At 35.9% G+C, this 21,907-nt stretch overlaps 1 protein-coding gene across 1 annotated transcript in view; it reads right to left on the bottom strand.

The window, feature by feature from the left end:
* Positions 1-13,894: 13,894 nt before the first annotated feature.
* The window catches only part of LOC137251178 (cuticle protein 16.5), a 33,008-nt gene continuing 24,995 nt past the window's right edge, over positions 13,895-21,907 (bottom strand). The window contains exons 4-5 of the mRNA XM_067785336.1: positions 17,049-17,130; positions 13,895-15,180 (exon numbers count right to left, since the gene is read on the bottom strand). Coding sequence (XP_067641437.1) covers positions 15,114-15,180; positions 17,049-17,130 — 149 coding nt within the window. The 3' untranslated portion in view covers positions 13,895-15,113. The remainder of the gene's footprint in view (positions 15,181-17,048; positions 17,131-21,907) is intronic.

The following is a 21,907-nucleotide window of genomic DNA, read 5'->3' on the forward strand; positions in this document are numbered from 1 at the left end:
CGTCCCAATCCATTTGAAAAAAATCAAAAGGAGACAGGAGTCTCATATCTTTGAAGAGAGAAGACTTAAGGCTCACGATGTTAAGTCTGTTAGGAAGTTAGGTATCGGCAGTAACAGCAGATGTAGGAAGTGCGATCTGCTCGGCGAAACGGTTGAGCACATTCCGTGTTCATGTCCTGTCAAGGCTCTAGCTATTATGGGCGGTGGAGCTGTCAGATCTCGAGGCAGGAATTAAACAACGCCCTAGAAGACTCCTAGTATTTGCCAAGAAGACGCAGTTATTCTATAAAATAAGTCCTGGCACTTGATTGGGATTATTCCGTTTGGTCGTCAAAGCTGTTCAGTCTTCATTGACCAGCCAGTTCAAGCTAACCTAACATTACCCAGATGATTGCTTCCGGTTTTGGTGCTAATTACTTTTTATCCTCCACCAGCACTCGTTTACTGCTGTATCTCTTACTTATAACGCATGATCCGGCTTCGCATGGCGATCTTGATGATTGGTCGGTTAGGAAGTCTACTCCAATTATGCCTACATCAACAATCCCTCCCACTATATAACTGTGTAGTACCGTGACGTTACCAATTGCGACTTCATATGCTACTTCTTCAAGAAGTTCGGTTTCCTTGCCCGTGGATTTACGCCATCTTTCTCCTGGCAAGGATTTTAAATCTTTGTTGAATAAATCAGATTGAATGATGTGATGAGATGCGCCTTTATCTACAATCATTTAACGTTAATTTTCATCCACATATCCTGCGGCAGTCAGATTGCTTTAACTTCTTCCGATTTGTGAGGCTGAAATAATGGTGAATTTAATTGCGCGAGCCAGTTGTTATCCCCTGCGGTTCACTTTGTTTAGTTTTACGATTGAGTGGACTTGGAGATTTGCTCATTTTCTTAGGCTCTGCGTTTACGATCACCCACCTTGTTGGAAGCACAAGGGCCATTACTGCAATGACGTGTAACGTCACCGTTATTTTTTGTTGCGATCCGATTATCGTCGTGCGAGCAAAATTGTCGTCTAGTTGTCGGCGTATTATCACCTAATTATCGGCTTCTTATTTGTTTCTAATTGGATTTTTGTTTCATAACAAGCAGATGAATCGTAGATAACCAATCGATAATACGCCGGTTAAAAATTCGTAACACCCCGATAACAAATCGCTTACTTTTGTATAACAAAGAGCTAACTTATCGATACATTTTTGCTAAAAAATCGACAAATGTTATATACCTTAAAATTTAACTCTTACGTGAGCCATCAGCCTGGTACCGTCTATAAGAAATCTCACAATCTACGATCCAATTTTTTGTTGGGTATCTCTGTTGATGAAGTTCGTGATATGAACACGTACATACATACATACGATGCACTTATCTCTACGGTTATATGCGAAAATTGACAAGAAGATAGCCAATTTGTCAGTTTACTTTAAGTGGGTGTGTTCATTGTTTGTTTGTTAAGTTGTTGTACAACTTCAATGTCAGTAACTCTTCTTGTAATGAGTAAAGCTTATCACCATTGTTGGAAGAGGCATATATGTATGTAGAAAAGGGTGGATAAAATTGTTTTGCAATAACGTTCTCAGTATGTAGATTGAAATTCGACATAAAACTCCATGAAAACAGTCCATTAGACCTAGGGACTTTTTTGAAAGAGGCTGTGAACGGGTGAGTTACTATGTTTGTGTGACTTTAAGGCTCAAAGTAGTTTTGAGATATCACACCTTGGCTCTTTCAAAATTGCGCAGAATCGAAATTGACTTTTAAACCAGGAGTGACTCTTTGGACTTCCTCCGTAGAATTTTATGTAAAATCTGAATTTGATGGGAGCGAAAAAAGTCTATCCATACGAATTTAGTTACCACAATGTCCGTACACAAAAAGGTTGGTATATTGGCAGAAAATTTTGAGTATTAAGGCCATGAAAATTTAAACCATACTTTTTTAGGACCACCCCAATGCATGAACTTGCAAAAGCATATTTATTGTAGCTTTAATTATATGTACTTACCTTGCAATTAATTAAACAAACCGTTTAGACAATTTCAATTTTGAGTCTTTTATGACGCGAATGAAAACTGGTTCTGACCAGCATCTTGATCCAACAGTGGATAAGTAATCATGTAAGTGTATATGTGGGCTTACAGATCAAGCGAATTCTTTCTTTAAGTGCGCCTCATTTGCAATACGACGAATTTCACTAAAGCCCACCAACAAACATTCATCATCCAAATACAGTCATTAAAGAGAATGACAAAACTTAAACCCATTTTAAGCTGTGATTAAAACTACACAGTGAAACAAGGATAACATGTCCATCAATCAACATTTAAAGCAAAATATCCATTTTCCAAATTAAAAATATGTCGTGGCACTGCCCTTGCGTCAGCACTTCGGAGGCTTGAACTCGAGTAATAATTGGAACGTCGAAAAAAATCTGAAATAAGACTCGTCTTTGAGTGGAAACACCAATTTAAGTGAAATTTAACAAACAAAGCTAAGAGCCTGAACGTTTTTATCAAAAGTTCGTCCTTTACACCCTCCTGAGATCCGCTAAGCGTGATTTTGGTTGAGCGATACCGGCAGGAGAAGCTTACATTAACTTTTGTGAAATTATCTTTATGTGAAGAGTTGCTGTGTAGTGGAGATCTGTGTAAATCGGCCACTTCACCATCCTTCATTAAGGTGCAGCAGGAAAGCTCTTCTAGAATTTTGAGAATTAAAACATGAACATCCATTGGACTGTAATCATAAAGACCTCATCTCACTAAAAATACGTGTGTCTCAGTGAACCCAAAAATTTTGGCAGAGTGTCAAGAAGATTCCGCTACCATACAAGAGCAATTTTCTGCCCAGCATTTGCTTTCCTCATTCGATTCTTGTACAGATGTACAAAAGCCAATTATAAATGGCCAGTGGAGCATCCAATTACCTACATCCTGCTACGTCTGTTTCAATTGTACACATTAGGTCTTAGTGATCCACGGATAGTTGCTTGGGATAATGATCATACTCTTAAAAGCTCAAGCGAGGTCGGGCTGTCCTTTGAGACACTGCTAATTTTTATTTCAAGTACAAGTCGTATATTTTTGTAACCATTTATCGGCAAGATTATTCTAGGATAGCTCCGAGATTGTTTGAAGATCATTAAAGTATCTTTTTGAAATAATTTCGAGATCACTGCGGAATGATTTTTTTGGTCTCTTCGCGACTATTTAGCCATTATTACGAGAACGTTGCTTTGTTGCTGTTTCGAAGTCAATTCCGAAATTTTTTGATATCATATCGAGGTTGTTTTCGAATTTATTTCGGGAAAACAGCGATTCAAGGATTTAATGCAGAGTCATTTCACAAATATTTTTGAGGCCATGTTGTGATAGATTTTGAAATAATTTCGGGAGAATCTTTCGGAATCTTTACAAATTTTGAAATCGTTTCTTATTGTTTCAAGCATCGTTCCAGGAATATTCCAGAATAATTGTGGGATGGTCTATGCTATAATTTTGTGCCACTTGAGGACCATTCCAGTATTATGTTCTGTCGTATGTATTTCGGGACTTTTTTGGTATTGGTTTCCTGGTCACTGGGGTTTTGCTGGAAATCTCTTCTGTAAGAAGGGTCAAATACGTCTCAGTGAATTCAGTTTTGGTATGGAGACAGCCTTCTTAAAATCATAATAAATCAGAGTCAATTTGACCCAAATCAACCATATTCCAAAGCTATATTAAGAGACCGAGGTCTAAGCAACCTTTTAAGAATGGAAAGTGAAAAATTATCTGCATCCCCCTCCCCCTTCCACCCTTTGAAACAGTTTTTTACAGTCGTTACAACTATGAGACTATTAGGCGTAGATCATCCTGTCTAAACAACTTTAGAAAGATAGGTAGTGCCAGCTTCTCCTCTAATGAATCCCCTATCCATTGCAGTTTTTTTTATAACTCTGAGCCTATTTTTACTTGAACAATAATATTAGGTTATGCAGTCATATAGCGTGGTCAAGGAGTATCACTTTTGAATAAGTGAGCAGAACAAGCCATCCCCTGGCTGGAAGCAGTTTTGAGAAATCATTATTACTCTGAGTCTGTTTGATCTTGATAGTATTTGGAATACGTCATAAATATCGTGGTCAGAATCATTTTGAACAGTGTACTGACGTTGTTCTGCCTTACTTTGGTCTAGCTGGATAACTTTTAAGAAGTTTTACCTCGTTCGCTCCCTCTCCCCCCATTTTTATCCATTTATTCACTCCTCCTCTGCCTTTCTCTCTCTCTCTCTCTCTGCGTCTCTTTCTCCCCTCCACCTTTTTTCCATTCATACTTTTCTTTCTGGCTCCTTCTCATTCTCCCTCCCTGCTCCATCTCTCTTTATATCACCATCTTTGTGCAACTCTATATCTTTTTTAGTCTCTTTCTCCTTCCTTCGTTCTATATCTAAAGCTCTTCTTATTTTTCTCCATCCCTTATTCCCTGTCCTAGTTCTAGTATTCTTGAATGCTGTGTTGCCAATAAGACGAAGCTATATAACATTGGCCTCGATTTCTGATAGGGTTTCTTAGTTTGCTCGTTGAGCAATCTTCTGGTAACACTATGGCAATGAATGAGTATTCAGTCTCTGTGAGATCCTCACGGGCCAGCCAGTTCAACCTAACCTAAGCTATCCTCTGTATAAAAACCAATACAGAGTGACCTTTCTCCCCAGAATGCTTTGTGTATATATGATTTTTTCGGCAGTAAACAAAACTTAAGAAATTAATACACTGAAAACTTATTTTTAAAGTACATTTACACAATTATTTGTCAAAATCTTATTACGAGTAGCATTAGCAATAAATTGCAACGAACAAAAATTACTTGTTTTAAGGAAGATTTATCACTAATAATGATGAGACAACAAGTATAGAATAAAACAAGTAACAACAATAAATTATAAGAGATTTCTGCTTTACATTGTAAAACGTTGCTATTTCTCGTTATTATTAAGTGTAATTTTCATGATGCTAAGAGTACTTACTTGCAAGAATAGTGAATGGCATAAATGAAGCCATCACTGTCGAAATCAGTTGCTGCTTCATTATTATCTCTCAACTGGATTGTAATCTACCATGCTATAGTTCCACATATGGTTTTTTGTTGGCCTATGGTTGAAAAGCTTCCTTGAACTGATGCTGGCTTAAGGATAATGCGTGTGACTAGAAGTATGAATTCATATACACACATTAGGACGGGTCGATTTCTGGGGAGGAAAAAAAATCGGCCATTGCTCTGTAAAAATCATATTCTAGGGATCAAAATAAGAAACTTTGCCGAAGGAACCATACCTCTAAAACGAATTCTGATGTCCCCCCCTTTGGGTCGTAGGGGCAAATTTTGAAAAATCCCACTTTGAAATGCCTATGTTTTTTCTTTTTGGAGTTTATTTTTCTTTTTAGAAATTTATTTAGGCAGAACATATGTAAATAAAAAAATGAATTTAACTTAGTAATAGAAAAGAAATTAAAAAAAATTATTAGAAATTAGCGTTTTTACAACCCCCTTTTAAAACCAAGGCATCGCTGTGATGCGTTTGCATGTCGTAAACATAGTTGTGTGGGTTTTTTATTCAACCGTTTTAAAAAATGAAGGTATCTCTGTGACACAATTGCAGATCGTAAAATTGCTTTTTAAGCCACCACAAGACACAGCAGGTAGAATTGAAATTGCCCCTACCCAAAAGTTAGACCCAAAGGGGGGACAACAGAATTCGTTTCAGAGGTATGGTTCCTTCGGCAAAGTTTCTTATTTTGATCCCTAGAATACGATTTTCACAGAGCAATGAGCGATTTAAAATCGACCCGCCCTAACACACATACATACTCACATATGTATGTAGGTATTATTATACTCCACCTATGCACATTCACATAGCAAGCGTGTCGTGATTATCCAAGGTTACGACACTTCACATTTTCATTGAGTGCTTTAAAGCTCTTCTTATAATACGTTATTACTACTTGTTGTCTTCGTTGTTATGTACGATAGGCACTACGCTGTTTCAATTGTGTTAATCCCAATATGATCCTGCTTCCGCTATTTCCAACCTTCAATTGATTTGGTATTTCATTTTGAATTGAAAGCACCCTATGACAAATGATGTATAAAAATAATACATAAAGTATGTACGAGTGGAGGCATAATCTCTACGAAAATGGAATCAGTGCGAGATACGAATCTACGAGATGTGTCCTCATATGAAAATAACTATTCCAATTTGATATTTTCCTATAAATAAAATTAAGCAAATAAATGCGAGGGGCGATAGCCTACGAAGAGATTTTAGGCCGAGCTTCTCTTCCAATTTTCGTTGCGTTACTTTTAATTTATCCTACAAGTTAGTGGGATGAAACCTAGATGTTTTTACGCCTACCCCTAACAGCATCTGCAAGGCAGATGAGTTTTCACTGAGAAGCTTTTCATGCCAGGAATGTACGCTGAGTGTTTGCCAAACATTTCCGAGGGGCGACCCCGTTTAGAAAAACCTTTTTTCTAATTGAAAAAACTGTTTTCTAAATTTTTGATTCTACTTTGCCCAAGAGTTGAACTCAGGGCTCTCGGTATGGTAGGCGGTTGAAAATAAAAATAAATGTAAACGCGATAACCCCCGCATAGGTTTTAGGCCGAACTTCTCTTCCAATTTGCGTTGTGCGCCAACAAATTGGCGGGACGGGATCCACTCGTTTTATGGCGAATACGAAGGGCATCTGCAAGGCAGATGAGTTTTCACAGAGAGCTTTTCATGGCAGAAATACGCTCGGTGTGCTTGCCAAACACTGCCGAGGGACGAACCCGCTTAGAAAAATGTTCTTCTAATTAAAAAACTTGTTTCTAAAATTTAGAGTTGCGGTGTGACGGTAGCGTGCTCCGCCTACCACACCGAATGCCCTGGGCTCACACTCCGGGCAAAACAACATCAAAATTTTATAAATAAAAGGTTTTTCAATTAGAAGAAAATTTGTCTAAGCGGGGTCGCCTCTCGGCAGTGTTTGGCAAGCACTCCGGGTGTATTCCTGCCATGAAAAGCTCTCAGTGAAAACTGCCTCGCAGATGCCGTTCGGGGTCGCCATTAAACAAGCATGTAGGTCCCGTCCCGCCAATTTGTAGGAAAAATTAAAAAGGAGCACGGCGCAAATTGGAAAAGAAGCTCGGCCTAAAATCTCTTCGGAGGTTATCGAGCCTTACATTTATTTATTTATTTTTATACTCAGTTGAGCAGAGCTCACAGGGTATATTAACTTTGATTGGATAACGGTTGGTTGTACAGGTATAAAGGAATGGAGATAGATATAGACTTCCATAAATCAAAATCATCAGTATCGAAAAAAAATTCGATTGAGCCATGTCCGTCCGTTCGTCCGCCCGTTAACACGATAACTTGAACAAAAATCGATATATCTTTAATAAACTCAGTTCACGTAATTATCTAAACTCACTTTGCATTGGTATAAAAAATTGCCGAAATCCGACTATGACCACGCCCACTTTTTCGATATAGAAAATTACGAAAAATGAAAAAAATGACACCTACCATATTAAGCAGAAGAAAATGCAAAAGATTTGCAGGGCGATATCAAAAGCCCTTGGAATATTGGCAGGAATACTGCTCGTGGTATTACATATATAAATAAATTAACGGTACCCAACAGATGATGGTCTGGGTCACCCTGGTCCACCTTTATGGGGATATCTAGAAAAGACGTCCACCTATAGAACTAAGGCCCACTCCCTTTATAAATACTCATTAACACCTTTCGCTTGATACCCATATTGTACAAACACTTTCTAGAGTCACCCCTGGTCAACCTTTATGGCGATATCTCGAAAAGGCGTCGACCTATAGAACTAAGGTCCACGCCCTTTTAATAAACTCATTAAAACCATTAATTTGGTACCCATATCTTACAAACAAATTCTAGGGTCACCCCTGGTCCACCTTTATGGCGATATCTCGAAAAGGCGTCCACCTATAGAACTAAAGCCCACTCCCGTTTAAAATACTCAACAACACCTTTCATTTGATACCCATATGGTACAAACAAATTCTAGAGTCAGCCCTGGTCCACCTTTATGGCGATATCCCTAAATGGCGTCCACCTATAGAACTATGGCCCTCTTTTCTTTTGCTTTTTCAATTATTTTTCTTTTATCTCTAGCATCAATAAATAAAACAAAATAAAATAAATAAAAATAAAAAAATAAAATAAAATAATATAAAATAAAATAAAATAAAATAAAATAAAATAAAATAAAATAAAATAAAATAAAATAAAATAAAATAAAGTAAAATAAAATAAAAGAAAATAAAATAAAACAAAATAAAATTATAAGTAATATAAAATAAAATAAAATAAAATAAAAGAAAATAAAATAAAAAAAAACTAAAATAAAATAAAATAAAAGGAAATTAAATAAAACAAAACAAAATAAAATTTAATCTAAAAAAAATAAAATAAAAAATAAATAGAAAATTAAATGAAAATAAAATAAAATTAAATTAAATAAATTTAACTATACTAAAATAAAATAAAAGGAAATTAAACAAAATTAAATTATATTTGAAATTAAATTAAATTAAAAAATACTGATTTATCGACCTTTTCTTCTTAAATTTCCAATTTGCTATTGATTTTGGATTTCTGATACCGCTCTTTTTATTAAAGAATTTATAATACTATCCGGAAAGTCATTATTTTTTAATATCATTCTAATTTCAGTCTTAATTTCTCGGTGGTACGTGTCGTCAGATATTTGTAACATTCCTCGAATACAGCCTCTCGCTGTATTAATTATCATCGTTTTTGGATGTTTAGAATTATAATTGATGATTCGTCCTGAGGCTATAGGTTTCTTATACCACTTTAGCGTTAATTTATTACCATGTCTTATTATGATTGAGTCCAGGTACGGTAATTTTCCTTCGTTTTCGAGCTCAGTAGTAAATTTAATATATCTATTGAAAGAATTTAATGCGTAAAGTGCGTTCTGTACCTCGTTTTCGTTAATATTTGCAAATATGTCATCGACATATTTTGTAAGTAGTCTCGGCTTTTCTTTAACTTTTTCCGTCGAACTTTGAAGCAACTTTTCCATAACAATATCTGCGATAACTGGTGAAGTTGGTGATCCCATTGGTAATCCTCTTATTTGTGTGTATATTTGATCTTCGTATTTAAACTAACGGTTTTCTTCAATACAAAATTTCAATATTTCCATGAATAGAGTTTTCGGTAATTTGGTGTGCTTTTCTATTATTGTCCATTTCTCTTGAATAACCTCAAGAGCTAGTTGTGTGGGGACGCTCGGAAAAAGCGAGACAACATCGAACCAAATTAGTTTTTCATCATCACTAATATGAATATTATTTATTCTTTCCTTAAATTCAAGTGCATTTTTGACATTATAACTAGAATTTACTGTTTTTAAAATATTTGTAATGAATTTACATAGACCGAACGACGGTGATCCAGTGGTTGAAGATATCAGCCTAAGGGGTGTCCCTTCCTTATGGATTTTTAGGAGTCCATAAATTATAGGGGAAAGGGCTGTGGTGGTGATCAGACTGTTTCTTTCGGCCTTTGAATTTAGCTCCATTTCAAACATTTTATTTACTAAATTGTTGTTTTTTTGTTTGTAATTTTGACGCAGGGTCTTGCCTTTGTACTCTGTACATCGTTAAATCATTTAATATTTCTTTCATGTTTAAATTATAATCATTTTTCCTCATAGCTACAGTTTGCCAGACGTGAGCATTTTAATGTTGTTATTTTGGCTAAGAAACTTTCGCGTTCGGCCCACTGTATCAACTATTGCACTATCCATTGCATTCAGTTTATTTTTTTCGTATGCTCTTTTATTAGCATCGAAAATTTTGTGCGAGCTTCCTCTTGCTGCTCTTTGTTTTTAATTGTTTGTACAAGTTCTTCACCGTCTGCATTCGAATAAAGGGAAATTCTTATTGTTTGTTGGTAACGCGAATTTTGGACCCTTAGCTAAGAGCGACTTTATGTCCGATGGAAAGCTTACATTTGTTGTGTTAATAAACCCATCCTGTTGCGTGTTGTTGTTGGCGAAGATGTTGTTGCGCTTGCTTTGTAGTTTTAAATATTTATTTTCTTGTTTCTCTTTTAACTTCGTTTTTAGTTTGCGCGCTATATTTTCTTCGCTAATTTTAAATATCTCAAACTCATCTGCGCTCAGACGTATTCAAAGTATTTTTGTAATCTCTTCAAACCGTTGTTTTTGTTCTTTTAACGAAGGAAAATTACCGTACCTGGACTCAATCATAATAAGACATGATAATGAAATAAAGCTAAAGTGGTATAAGAAACCTATAGTGTCAGGACGAATCATCAATTATAATTCTAAACATCCAAAAACAATGATAATTAATACAGCGAGAGGCTGTATTCGAGGAATGTTACAAATATCTGACGACACGTACTACAAAGAAATTAAGACTGAAATTAGAATGATATTAAAAAATAATGACTCCGGATAGTATTATAAATTCTTTAATAAAAAGAGCGGTATCAGAAACCCAAAGTCAAACAGTAGACGAGCCAAAGATATTCAAGTCAGTAGTATATGTACCACAATTATCAGATCGGTTTACGAGTTCAGATAGCTACGACAAAAACGAAATAAAACTAGCCCATAAACCAGTAAATACACTAAAACACATTTTTAATAGAACAAAGTCAAAAATACCAATCGCGGAAAAAAGCAATATTTTATATAAAATACCTTGCAAAGGTAATACCTATGAATCTTGTAACTAGTTTTATGTAGGAACTACAAAATCAAAATTAAAAAGCAGATTAGCGCAACATAAATCTGATTTTAAATATTGTAAACAAACACAGAACCATAAAACGGCCCTAATGGTCCAACGCTCACCAAACTTTGCTGAAGCTTCTGTGCTCAACAAGAAAAACAATACAAGAAGAGATTCACATTAGAAATGCTGCACATAATCAACACACCGACAGACAAGAGAATAAATTACAAATGTGATGTAGAGAACGTAGCATAGGCGTACAGATTTTTCTTACCAAAAAAATAATTTGTTTTATACTCCACGTTAAGCAGTACAAACGTGTAAATAAATGTATGTACAGTTATGTATAATTGTAATGTTAATTATTGATTATATTAATGTTTTATATTGTCGTTAGTTTGTCCTGAAGACGATTACCGACGGTAATTCGAAATATATTGGCAGAACGAAAAACTTGTGTTTTATTAGTATTTGCAAGAAAAACATAGACCTCGAGCCAGCAAATTGGAAACTTAAATTAAATTAAATAAAGTAAAATAATATAAACGGCGATGGTTACTAGGACATGTTTCTGAATTTCACTTCTTCATCAGCTAGCTTTTCGGGAGCTGAGTATTGAACTTGAAAAATCGATGGAAATATCGATTATTGAGTTTGATACTTTTTCGTTGAGCAGGCATTTCTTGTATTCTAAGTCCTTGCGTAATTTGGACCTGAAGCAGTCAAATTGATGTTGGGTCCCACGAGGACAAACAATTTGTGACGACTCAGAGAAAGGCGTGACGCGTTAGGGAGATGTCCGTTCTACCCTGCTTTGGGTCATGGTAATGAACGGTCTGCATCAGGACTTGGAGGGTAGTGGCTACAAAGTGATGGCTTATGCCAATGACCTGGCAGTTCTTACTAGGGGTAAATTTCTGCATACATTGAGGGACTTTTTTCAGGCTTACCCGGGCGTTATGACCTGGTGGTCGAAATCATGCGGATAGATGTTAGCAAAACGGAGCTCGCATATTTTATGGGGAAGTACAAGATTTCTGAATTCAGACCACCCCCTTTTTTATTATGCTTTACAGCAGGCTGTCATGGAAACTTAATGTTCAGGACAAGGCTAGGATGGCTACGGCTGCCTTGTTCTGCTGTCGAGGCGAAATTAGCAACTGCTAGGGCTCTCTCTCCAAGGGCTGTACGATATTGTAGCTAAGCTGACTTTCTTCTATGGCGTACTGAAATGGTGGGCATCATTAGACACTACTTCTAAAATATGAAAGCAGTGCAGCGACTTGTGGTGACTAGAATAAGCGAGTCGCTCGTATTCCTTTGCACTTAACAAAATGCTGAATCTATAAAAGGTTGAAGTCATAGAAAAATTGACCCCGCGGGATATAAGCTTGTGAATTACGAGCACTTCAGCATTCTGAAAGACTTCGACTTGAAGCTGGGCAGATCAGAATAATGTGCGCCGGCTTCCGCTGCTGTTGGTGTATTCACCACTAATGTATAATCGTTCAAGGGAGGAATCGAGTGCTTATATAAGACGGGAGTCTGGTGAGCTTATTCACAGATGGATCCACGCTGGACAGGAGAGTGGGGGTGGAGTGTTCAGCAATGATCTTGCTGTTAACAAGAAATTTAGGCAACCGATCTCTGCAGCGCGAATATTTTCGCTATAAGGGAGGCGGTTCTTACATCGTCAGGCGGCTATTGAAGCTCTAAGCTTTGCCGCCGTAAGGCCGAGTGCTGTAATGGATTACTTGATCTCACTTTAGGTGGCATCTAACTACAATTTGATAAAAACTATCTGAATGCCACGGCATATATTCAGGCTGATCTCTTAGCGTGATCAGTTACGGAAGAAAATTCCCAAATTCGGTATGTGTCTTGTTCTCAAGCTTTATCGTTGCTAAGCGGAGATTCGCTAAATTCGCTGGAAATCAGTTTCACCGTTAGTGTTTTAAGAGAGACAGTGGACCAACATAAAAGTGAGCAGTTCTTTAAACTGAACAGTTGCCACCCGACCAAACCTAATCTAGTATTCCTCTTTTCTGAAGGGAAGCATCAATCGTTGTTATAACATTTGTACTTACGACCTGAACCGTAAGTCAAGTATCCGCAATTACCCTCCATGTAACACAAATGGATCAGCAGCTAACAAACTAAGAAGCGAGCATGACTGTCGTTCTTTTGTGCGCATATATATGTATATGTACATAATACACGAAAATACCATCGTAATCATGGCGGAACTATACAAGGTGGCAGCACGAGACTGCTGATTATAAACTTTTTTATTTGATTTGATACATCAACTTCCGGCGCAGTACGATTTTGTCATTAGTCCATGGAATTTACAAAAACAAAGTACATGGAATGTTTATTTATGTTTGTAGGTATGTCACCATGCTGCCACCTTGTATGGTTCCGCCATGATCGTAATTAACGCACACAAACGAGCAGCAGTCATGCTCGTTTGGTAATTTGTTTGCTATTAATCTTTTTAGCTTGCTACTCGCTCACATGTAGGTGTGACGCACACATACAAGAGATGAATTGTCATCCCACCCCATCCGTATAGTGTCCACAGCTCTGTTACCTAGTGAGTTGGAAATATATTACCGCGTAATCGGTTACATGGCGTGTGCTAATTCGCAAAAACACATAGTTCAGAATCTAAGGGCCAGGTTATGTATAACGACGAGACAAATGGCGTCGCAGTCACTCACATTCACAATCGCCACTGTATAAAACCAAACATTTCATAATGAATGAATGCTTTTAGATGATGGGAATTTCGGTTGACAGGAGAAAAAATTACGCTTTGCGCTATACTTAATTTGCTGTTTATTTGCTACATTAAGCAGTCTAATTCAGCTTTTGTCGTCGCGGTTCGCAGCATTGTCCTTCTTAGAAGGACTTTCCTTCCGCAGCATACAAATCTTACACAGTATCAAGATCGTGGCTTTGAACAGCAGCTAAAAATTTATTCCCACTTAACTTTTTGTATTGCTGAGCCACGTAAAGGCAACAGCTTATTCCAGTCTCCTCATAAAAAAAAAAATTTAAATAAAAGCACATAAGTTCAAACTTTTTCTGCAAAAGTAGCATTCACTTTATTCTTGCATTTCACAAATATTTTTCACAAGAAAATAAAGTACAAGGAAATACTCAAATCAAAATGAATTCAAAACGCGCAGAAAAATATGAAAATTATTTCATTCTTTAATTTACATTAAAAAAATAAAAAGTAAATATATAACTTAAGTAAAAAAAAAATTATAAAATATTCAACCGCGATAAAAAGATCATACACACATGCTAGAATAAGAATTTATGAGTGGATAAAAACAATGAACAAACCATCATGACAACATATTTCTACAAGAAATAAAATGAAAATTCATAAGTCCCACAAAAAAAAAATATTATGGAGATCGCAGCGCCAGAAGTTGAAGTTGAAAATTCAAATTTAATCAAGCTAAATCGGTTTGCAGTGAATTTACTGTGCAAATTGTGCTCCGCCGTGTTGTTGATTATGGTGCAGTTTAAATTGCTTGGCATACTTTTAGGCTCTGTGGCTTACATTTTCGCTCATATAGGTAAAAGCCATATACTCGCGTGAGTTTTTGTCGGCTACACGTGGTAATTGGCTTTTGTATATTTTTTTGTATTAAAAGTGCGCTGAGTATTTTTTTTATTTTCTTCATTGCAAAAAAAAGCAAGCCTAAAATTATGCAAACATTCATCGTGAGTGCCATTTGAATTTCAACATGCATTCCAATCAGCTTCCGCTTGCTCTCTGCTGTTTTTGTTTAAACACTTTATTGCTATTGTTGTTGTTTAGTAATATTCACGAGCTCCATTGATTTTATTACTTTTGTGTGTTCGCTTTATAACTGTTATTCCGTTGTTGTTATCGTGTATTGGTGCATTTAAACGGGTGTTGAAATAGCTGTGCTGCTTGTTGCTGTTGTTTTAATTATTTTTTCCTGTTTTCAACCTACATTGTTGGTGAGTTGTTTTGTTTTTATGCTTTTGTAATTTTCTCCTTCATTTTTGTTTTTTTGTTTTTCATATATTGTTGTTGTTATTTTATGAGGTCAAAAAGCGTTGGTGTTGACGTTGCAGTTCTTGGTGATTACTAAGCCAGCCAAAAACCACCAACCGCCAGCCTTACGCCTACAACCAGCACTTTGTTGCTTACTTCCTTCTCATAGTTATTATTTCCCTTTCTCTTCGCTCTCTCTCTCTCTCACTCGCTCCTTTCGAACAGACTATTTATTTCATATCTGAATTCTGCTTAGTAGCCATAATGCACACCATGTCCAGCTACGGAGGCATGCACTAATGCGGGGGCGGCAACGGCTCTGCGTGAGTACAACAAGAAAAGAAAAGCAAAAGAAAAAACGATGTGAGTAAATAAGAAAAGGATTTTATTTTAATTAATAACAAGAAATTAACATACAAAAATAAAAATTCAGCCTAAAAATATGCAACATCATTTCCACTGAAAACATTGCGCATTGGCGGATCTAGGATATTACTGGATAGAATTTAGTTATTGTTGTTGTTGTAGAAGCAACAAAGACACTCCCCAAAGTTTTGAGAAAGTGCGATCGATGTTGATAGAGCTTTTACGAACCTAAATGCGAAACGTTCCGAAGATAGCACCTTGCGGTGTTAGCCCAAGTATCTCCGGAATAATTGATGTGACCACGCCGAAAGTGTTAAGGGCTTTCCCAAGAGAAAGAACTACAAAATATCATACAATTACCAATCCAAGCAACGATCCGTCCGTCTGCTAACTAACTGTGTGATGCACAACATGAAGAGGTCTTTGAAACACTTTGAATTTTGAAAGCGTCGCCCCACCATCTTAGGCCAGAGGAAAATATAGCGTTTAAAAGCATCTGAAGCAAAGGCGGTAAAGTTTGGCCTTGTAGTCAACACAGACGGCAAATATCAGTCAGCTCAGAAAGAGTCCTGACACTTACCTGCAGATGTTTTGAGTACAGTCGAATATAAGTTTTTCCATATTCAAGCAATCTGGGCCTTTCTTCTATTCTTCCCTCGAAGGATATACATATTATGTTCTACACCTAGAACTCAACAACTGCGGTAATATGGCACGTGTCGGGGTTCAATTTAACCCCTTCTGAGAGTCGCTACTCTCTGCATTGCTGAAATTTCCAAGGATGCTGGCCTTTGCACCTTTTCAACTCCCTGCTGATTGCGCTTTTTGTCTGTTGCCTTCCACCAGACAACAGCTATGATAGCATCCGTAAAGTGACTTTGATTTGCTAGTTTTTCTAGTAAAATCGGTTATTCTTTATGGTTGAGTGATTAGTGCCGATATTACAAAAGTATGTTCAGAAACTCATGTCTCGCCAGAAACCCCTCTGTATTAAAAGTCGAGATGATTCAATTTAGTATTCCCCTACACAGGTCACACATTTATGGCACCCACCAGAGACGATGGAACCATAGGCTGATTTCCTGACCTGAAAACTGTTTAAATGAAGTGAGATTGACTTCACCACATGAAACAAGAATAGGCTGGACAACAAAATTTACCAAAAAGCGAGCATGTTTCGCCTCTTAACCCGGTTGCATTTACCGGTTGATACTGTTAAAAACCTTAAACCGGTAGATGATACCAAATTTTTTTACTTGTAAGCAATTCTCGGCTCATCTGTAGCAGACTGTAACCATCTTCAAATGCTAATATGGAGAAGAAAGTATTGCTCGCTCAATTTATGTTGGAGAGTATGAATGCGGGCAATGGAGTATGACGATGTGGTTCGAAGGTTTCGCAATTGTATACACAAAGCTGCCGGTTCGGTCAGAACAACTGACTAGAAGTCTTTGATCATTTTCTCTAACAAGAAGACGAGTAAGCAAGACCTCACCCTTTTTACAATTTTTATTATCTTAGCCACTCGTGGAGTCCATAGAGCGGATGTAATTTAATTAATTTTAATTATTTTTAGCGAGCTTAGAGGGCTTTTTATCAACAAGTTCATTTATGGCTGAACGTCCAAATATCTACTGGAAAACGACACGTCCGTAAGCAAAAAATAGTCAAACATTTTTACTGAATGCCGAATCCTTGAAATTCTTCAGCCGACTTTACCTATCATAGTACATAATTTTAGGCCCATGTTTTTTGGATAGCACTTGATAACAATTTTTTATACCCTCTCATATTTATGTGAATCACTTTGTCAATACTTACTTAACTACAGGTGCTCCGTAATGCGCCAAAGCTGGTGCGGCATATGAAAGGCCATGTGCATAGCCGGGATGTCCATAGGGTACTGTAAGAAAAACAAGGAGACAGACGAATTTTCAGTATTTACAGGATAAAATATTATTAACAATAGTGCTTCTTAAGAAGTTGGTTTTTTCAAGATTTTAGATATTTTATATTAATAATCCATGGAGAAAAAGAGATACATCCACAGTTCTAAATCGAGACAAATGCTTAGATTTCATTAATATGACTCAATATGCTTCCTAGCCGCAAACCACGCTACTCCAAAATGCTTTAAGCATACATTTTTTGTTAGTAAATATATAAATATATATGAATGTTAACTTAAATTTAAAAACTTTATGCAAGAAATTGGATATTTTAGAAAAGCACCTAAAAGTATGCAAATTTTTGTTTTCTTTTCTTTAGCGAAGTGTGGATGTGCTTTTATGCAAGCAGCCTCTTTATTCGCCCACTCTATGAGACTCAAAAAAAAACAAGTAAGGAAGGCTAAGTTCGGGTGTAACCGAAGACAAAATAAGAGAAAATCACCATGTAGGAGAATGAACATAGGGTAACCCTGAAATGTGTTTGTATGACATGTGTATCAAATGGAAGGCATTAAAGGGTATTTTAAGAGGGAGTGAGCCATATTTCTATAGGTGGACGCCATTTAGGGATATTGCCATAAAGGTGGACCACGGGTAACTCTAGAATTTGTTGGTCGATAAGGGTATCAAATGAAAGGTGTTAATGAGTATTTTAAAAGGGAGTGGGCCTTAGTTTTATGGATGGACGCCTTTTCGAGATACCGCCATAAAGATGGACAAGGGGTGATTCTAGAATTTGTTTGTACGATATGGGTATCAAATGAAATCTGTTAATTAGTATTTTAAAAGGGAGTGGGCCTTAGTTCTATAGGTGGACGCCTTTTCGAGATATCGCCATAAAGGTGGACCAGGAGTGAATCTAAAATTTGTTTGTACGATAAGGGTATCAAATGAAATCTGTTAATGAGTATTTTAAAAGGGAGTGGGCCTTAGTTTTATGGATGGACGCCTTTTCGAGATACCGCCATAAAGATGGACAAGGGGTGACTCTAGAATTTGTTTGTACGATATGGGTATCAAATGAAATCTGTTAATTAGTATTTTAAAAGGGAGTGGGCCTTAGTTCTATAGGTGGACGCCTTTTCGGGATATCGCCATAAAGGTGGACCAGGAGTGAATCTAAAATTTGTTTGTACGATATGGGTATCAAATGAAATCTGTTAATGAGTATTTTAAAAGGGAGTGGGCCTTAGTTCTATAGGTGGACGCCTTTTCGAGATATCGCCATAAAGGTGGACCAGGAGTGACTCTAAAATTTGTTTGTACGATAAGGGTATCAAATGAAAGGTGTTAATGAGTATTTTAAAAGGGAGTGGTGGTAGTTGTATATGTGAAGGCGTTTTCGAGATATCGACCAAAATGTGGACCAGGGTGACTCAGACCGGGTACCGCTAATTTATTTTTATATGTAATATGACGAACATTATTCCTGCCGAGATTCCAAGGGCTTTTGATTTCGCTCTGCAGAACTTTTTCATTTTCTTCTACTTAATATGGTAGGTGTCACATCCATTTTACATAGTTTTTTCTAAAGTTATATTTTGCGTCAATAAACCAATCCAATTAGCACGTGTCATCCCTTTTTTGGTATTTGGTATAGAATTATGGTATTTTTTTTATTTTTCGTAATTTTCGATATCGAAAAAGTGGGCGTGGTCATAGTCGGATTTCGGCCATTTTTCATGCCAATACAAAGTGAGTTCAGGTAATTACGTGAACTGAGTTTAGTAAAGATATATGGATTTTTGATCAAGTTATCGTGTTAACGGCCCAGCGGAAGGACAGACGGTCGACTGTGTATAAAAACTGGGCGTGGCTTTAACCGATTTCGCCCATTTTCACATAAAACAGGTATCGTCATAGGATCTATGTCCCTACCAAATTTCACAAGGATTCGTAAATTTTTATTCGACTTATGGCATTAAAAGTATTCTAGACAAATTAAATGAAAAAGGGCGGAGCCACGCCCATTTTGAAATTTTCTTTTGTCTTTGTAGTTTGCTGCACCATATCATTACTAGAGTCGAATGTTGACAAAATTTACTTTTATACTGTAAAGATATTAAATTTTTTGTTAAAATTTTTTAAGTGGGCGTGTTCATCATCCGATTTCGCTATTTTTTATTTAGCACACATATAGTAACAGGAGTAACGTGCCTACCAAATTTCATCATGATATCTTCAACGACTGCCAAAAGCGGAGCCACGCCCATTGTCCAAAATTTTACTAATTTTCTATTCTGCGTCATAAGTTCAACTCATCTAGCAAGTTTCATCCCTTTATCCGTCTTTGGTAATGAATTATCGCACTTTCTCGATTTTTCGAAATTTTCGATATCGAAAAAGTGGGCGTGGTTATAGTCCGATATCATTCATTTTAAATAGCGATCTGAGATGAGTGCTCAGGAACCCACATACCAAATTTCATCAAGATACCTCAAAATTTACTCAAGTTATCGTGTTAACGGACGGATGGACGGAAGGACATGGCTAAATAAATTTCTTTTTTCGCCAAGATCATTTTGATATATAGAAATCTATATCTATCACGATTAGTTTATGCCTTTACGGATTACCGTTATGCGAACAAAGTTAATATACTCTGTGAACTCTGCTCAGCGGAAAAGGTGAGCAGTGCATGTATGATTATCGCTTTATCTTGTGGCGGCCGTGTCAAAACTCTTTATCTAAGCATCAGTTCAATACAGTTGGACTCTAGAAGGAGCATTTATGAAAAAAGTATGCACTATTACTATTATTATAACCTGAAATCTGAAAGAAATCTTGGGATGGCGCATTTTTAAGAAATATTTTGAAATTGTGTGTTTTCGAACTCGCAGCCGAGATATGGTTTATATAAAAATCTAGAAAAATTGATCATGAGCTTTGAACATTCCTTTAACAAAATGGTCGTTGGTTATTCAGAGAGTTAAACAGGGTATATCAGGAACATTTCAAGAATATATGTCAGCATTTTCTAGCTATTCTTTAAAACTAACGAGGGGATTTTTATGGAACTCCCGCAAGTGAATACATCGTAGCGGTAATAAACTGGGATTTAAAGTTGAATACAAACAAAATACATCCGAAAAATTTCTCGAAATGGTTCTTTGATCTAATTTTTAAAACGGCAACAAAGCTCGGCTGTATTCATTTTATTTTATTCCTCACACTAGAGCAGAATTCGGGAATCCACATATGTCTCGGACCTCAATTGTTACTCAACAGTCGCTCGAGTTGGGAACCACAGCGCTCTCTACAAAAATTAGAATGATCTTCGATATTAATTAGAGAATTAAAAATGTCTCAAAAGTTGGCGAGTAAGTGAAAATAATGTTTGATATCTACTTGAAAGAAAAGAAAAGATTTTGAACTTTTTCAAAGGTTGCAGAATAAGTGGAAAACGGTTATGAATATCAACTTCAGAGCTTTAAGCTTCTTAAGTTAAGAGATAAGTTAAATATTGGTTGGAGAATAAATGGTATTGGATATCTAATTGAGTAATACAAATTTCTCAAAGTTTGGAGAATAAGTGGAAAGTGATTTTGGATATCTATTTGAGAATAGACAATTTCTCAAAGCTTGGAGGATAAGTGGAAAGTAATTATGGATATTTACTTGAGAATTATAAATTTCTCAAAGGTTAGAGAATAAGTGGAAAATGATGTTGGATGTCTACTTTAGAATTGAAAGTGTTTCAAATGTTGGAGGATAAAAAGAAAATTATGTTGGATATCCAATTGAGTACTAAAAATTTCTCAAAGGTTGCAAAATAAGTGGAATGCTGGATATCAACTTGAGAATTAAGCAATTGAGATTTCGTATTCAAAACTGAGCTTTCAAAAAGCTAGCTGATGAATAAGTGAGACTCAGAAACAGGTTCTATGTTGTTACCATCGCCGTACGTAAATTATGTAATTTTCTTTAATATAATTAACAACAACAATTTCTTAAAGCCATATGAGCCTGTCTTGTTATTTAAATACACGTTTTCAAATATAAATATGTATTTATTATTTGTATAAAAACTCATCAAAAATTCAGTACAAGATTTAAGGGGGAAAGCCAGCAAATTCTACGATAAGGCGTCCTTAAGCTTTTGTCTAAATACTGCAAAAGTAGATAATTATTTTCTTGTAAGACACTTTAAACAAACTCTTAGCGAGTAATTTCTTTGAAATGCCCATTATGTATTAACATTTTGATAGCCCAAGCAGCATTTTGAAGATAGTTTCAGCATCACTGTAGAAGTTTAAGTAGTTATGCGATTTTCACTTTTATTCTTAAAACTTTATAACTTTAAACTATAAACTGCAAACTTTGAACTTTAAAATTTGAACTTCAAACTTTAAGCATTAAACTTTAAATCTTAAATTTCAAATTTTAAACTTTAAGCTGAAAACTTTAAACTTTGCCCTTTGAATTTTAAACCTTAAAACTTTAAACTTTCACTTTAAACTTCAAGCTTTAATCTTTACATCTTAAATTTTTTTTCAAATTTTAAACTTTAAACTTAAAACTTGAAACTTAAAACTTTAAACTTTAAACTTTGAACTTTAAACTTTAATCTTTAAATTTTAAACTTTGAACTTTAAACTTTAGACTTTAAACTTTAAACTTTGAACTTTAAACTCTAAACTTTAAAATTAAACCATGTACGTTTCGTGCTTGCCATTGGTTTATGCTTCAAAAAGCTGACGACGTAAAAATAGAACTTCATGTTTTCAAATA

The sequence above is a fragment of the Eurosta solidaginis genome, chromosome 4 (assembly GCF_040869045.1).
Source record: "Eurosta solidaginis isolate ZX-2024a chromosome 4, ASM4086904v1, whole genome shotgun sequence".
Classification (NCBI taxonomy): Eukaryota; Metazoa; Arthropoda; class Insecta; order Diptera; family Tephritidae; genus Eurosta; species Eurosta solidaginis.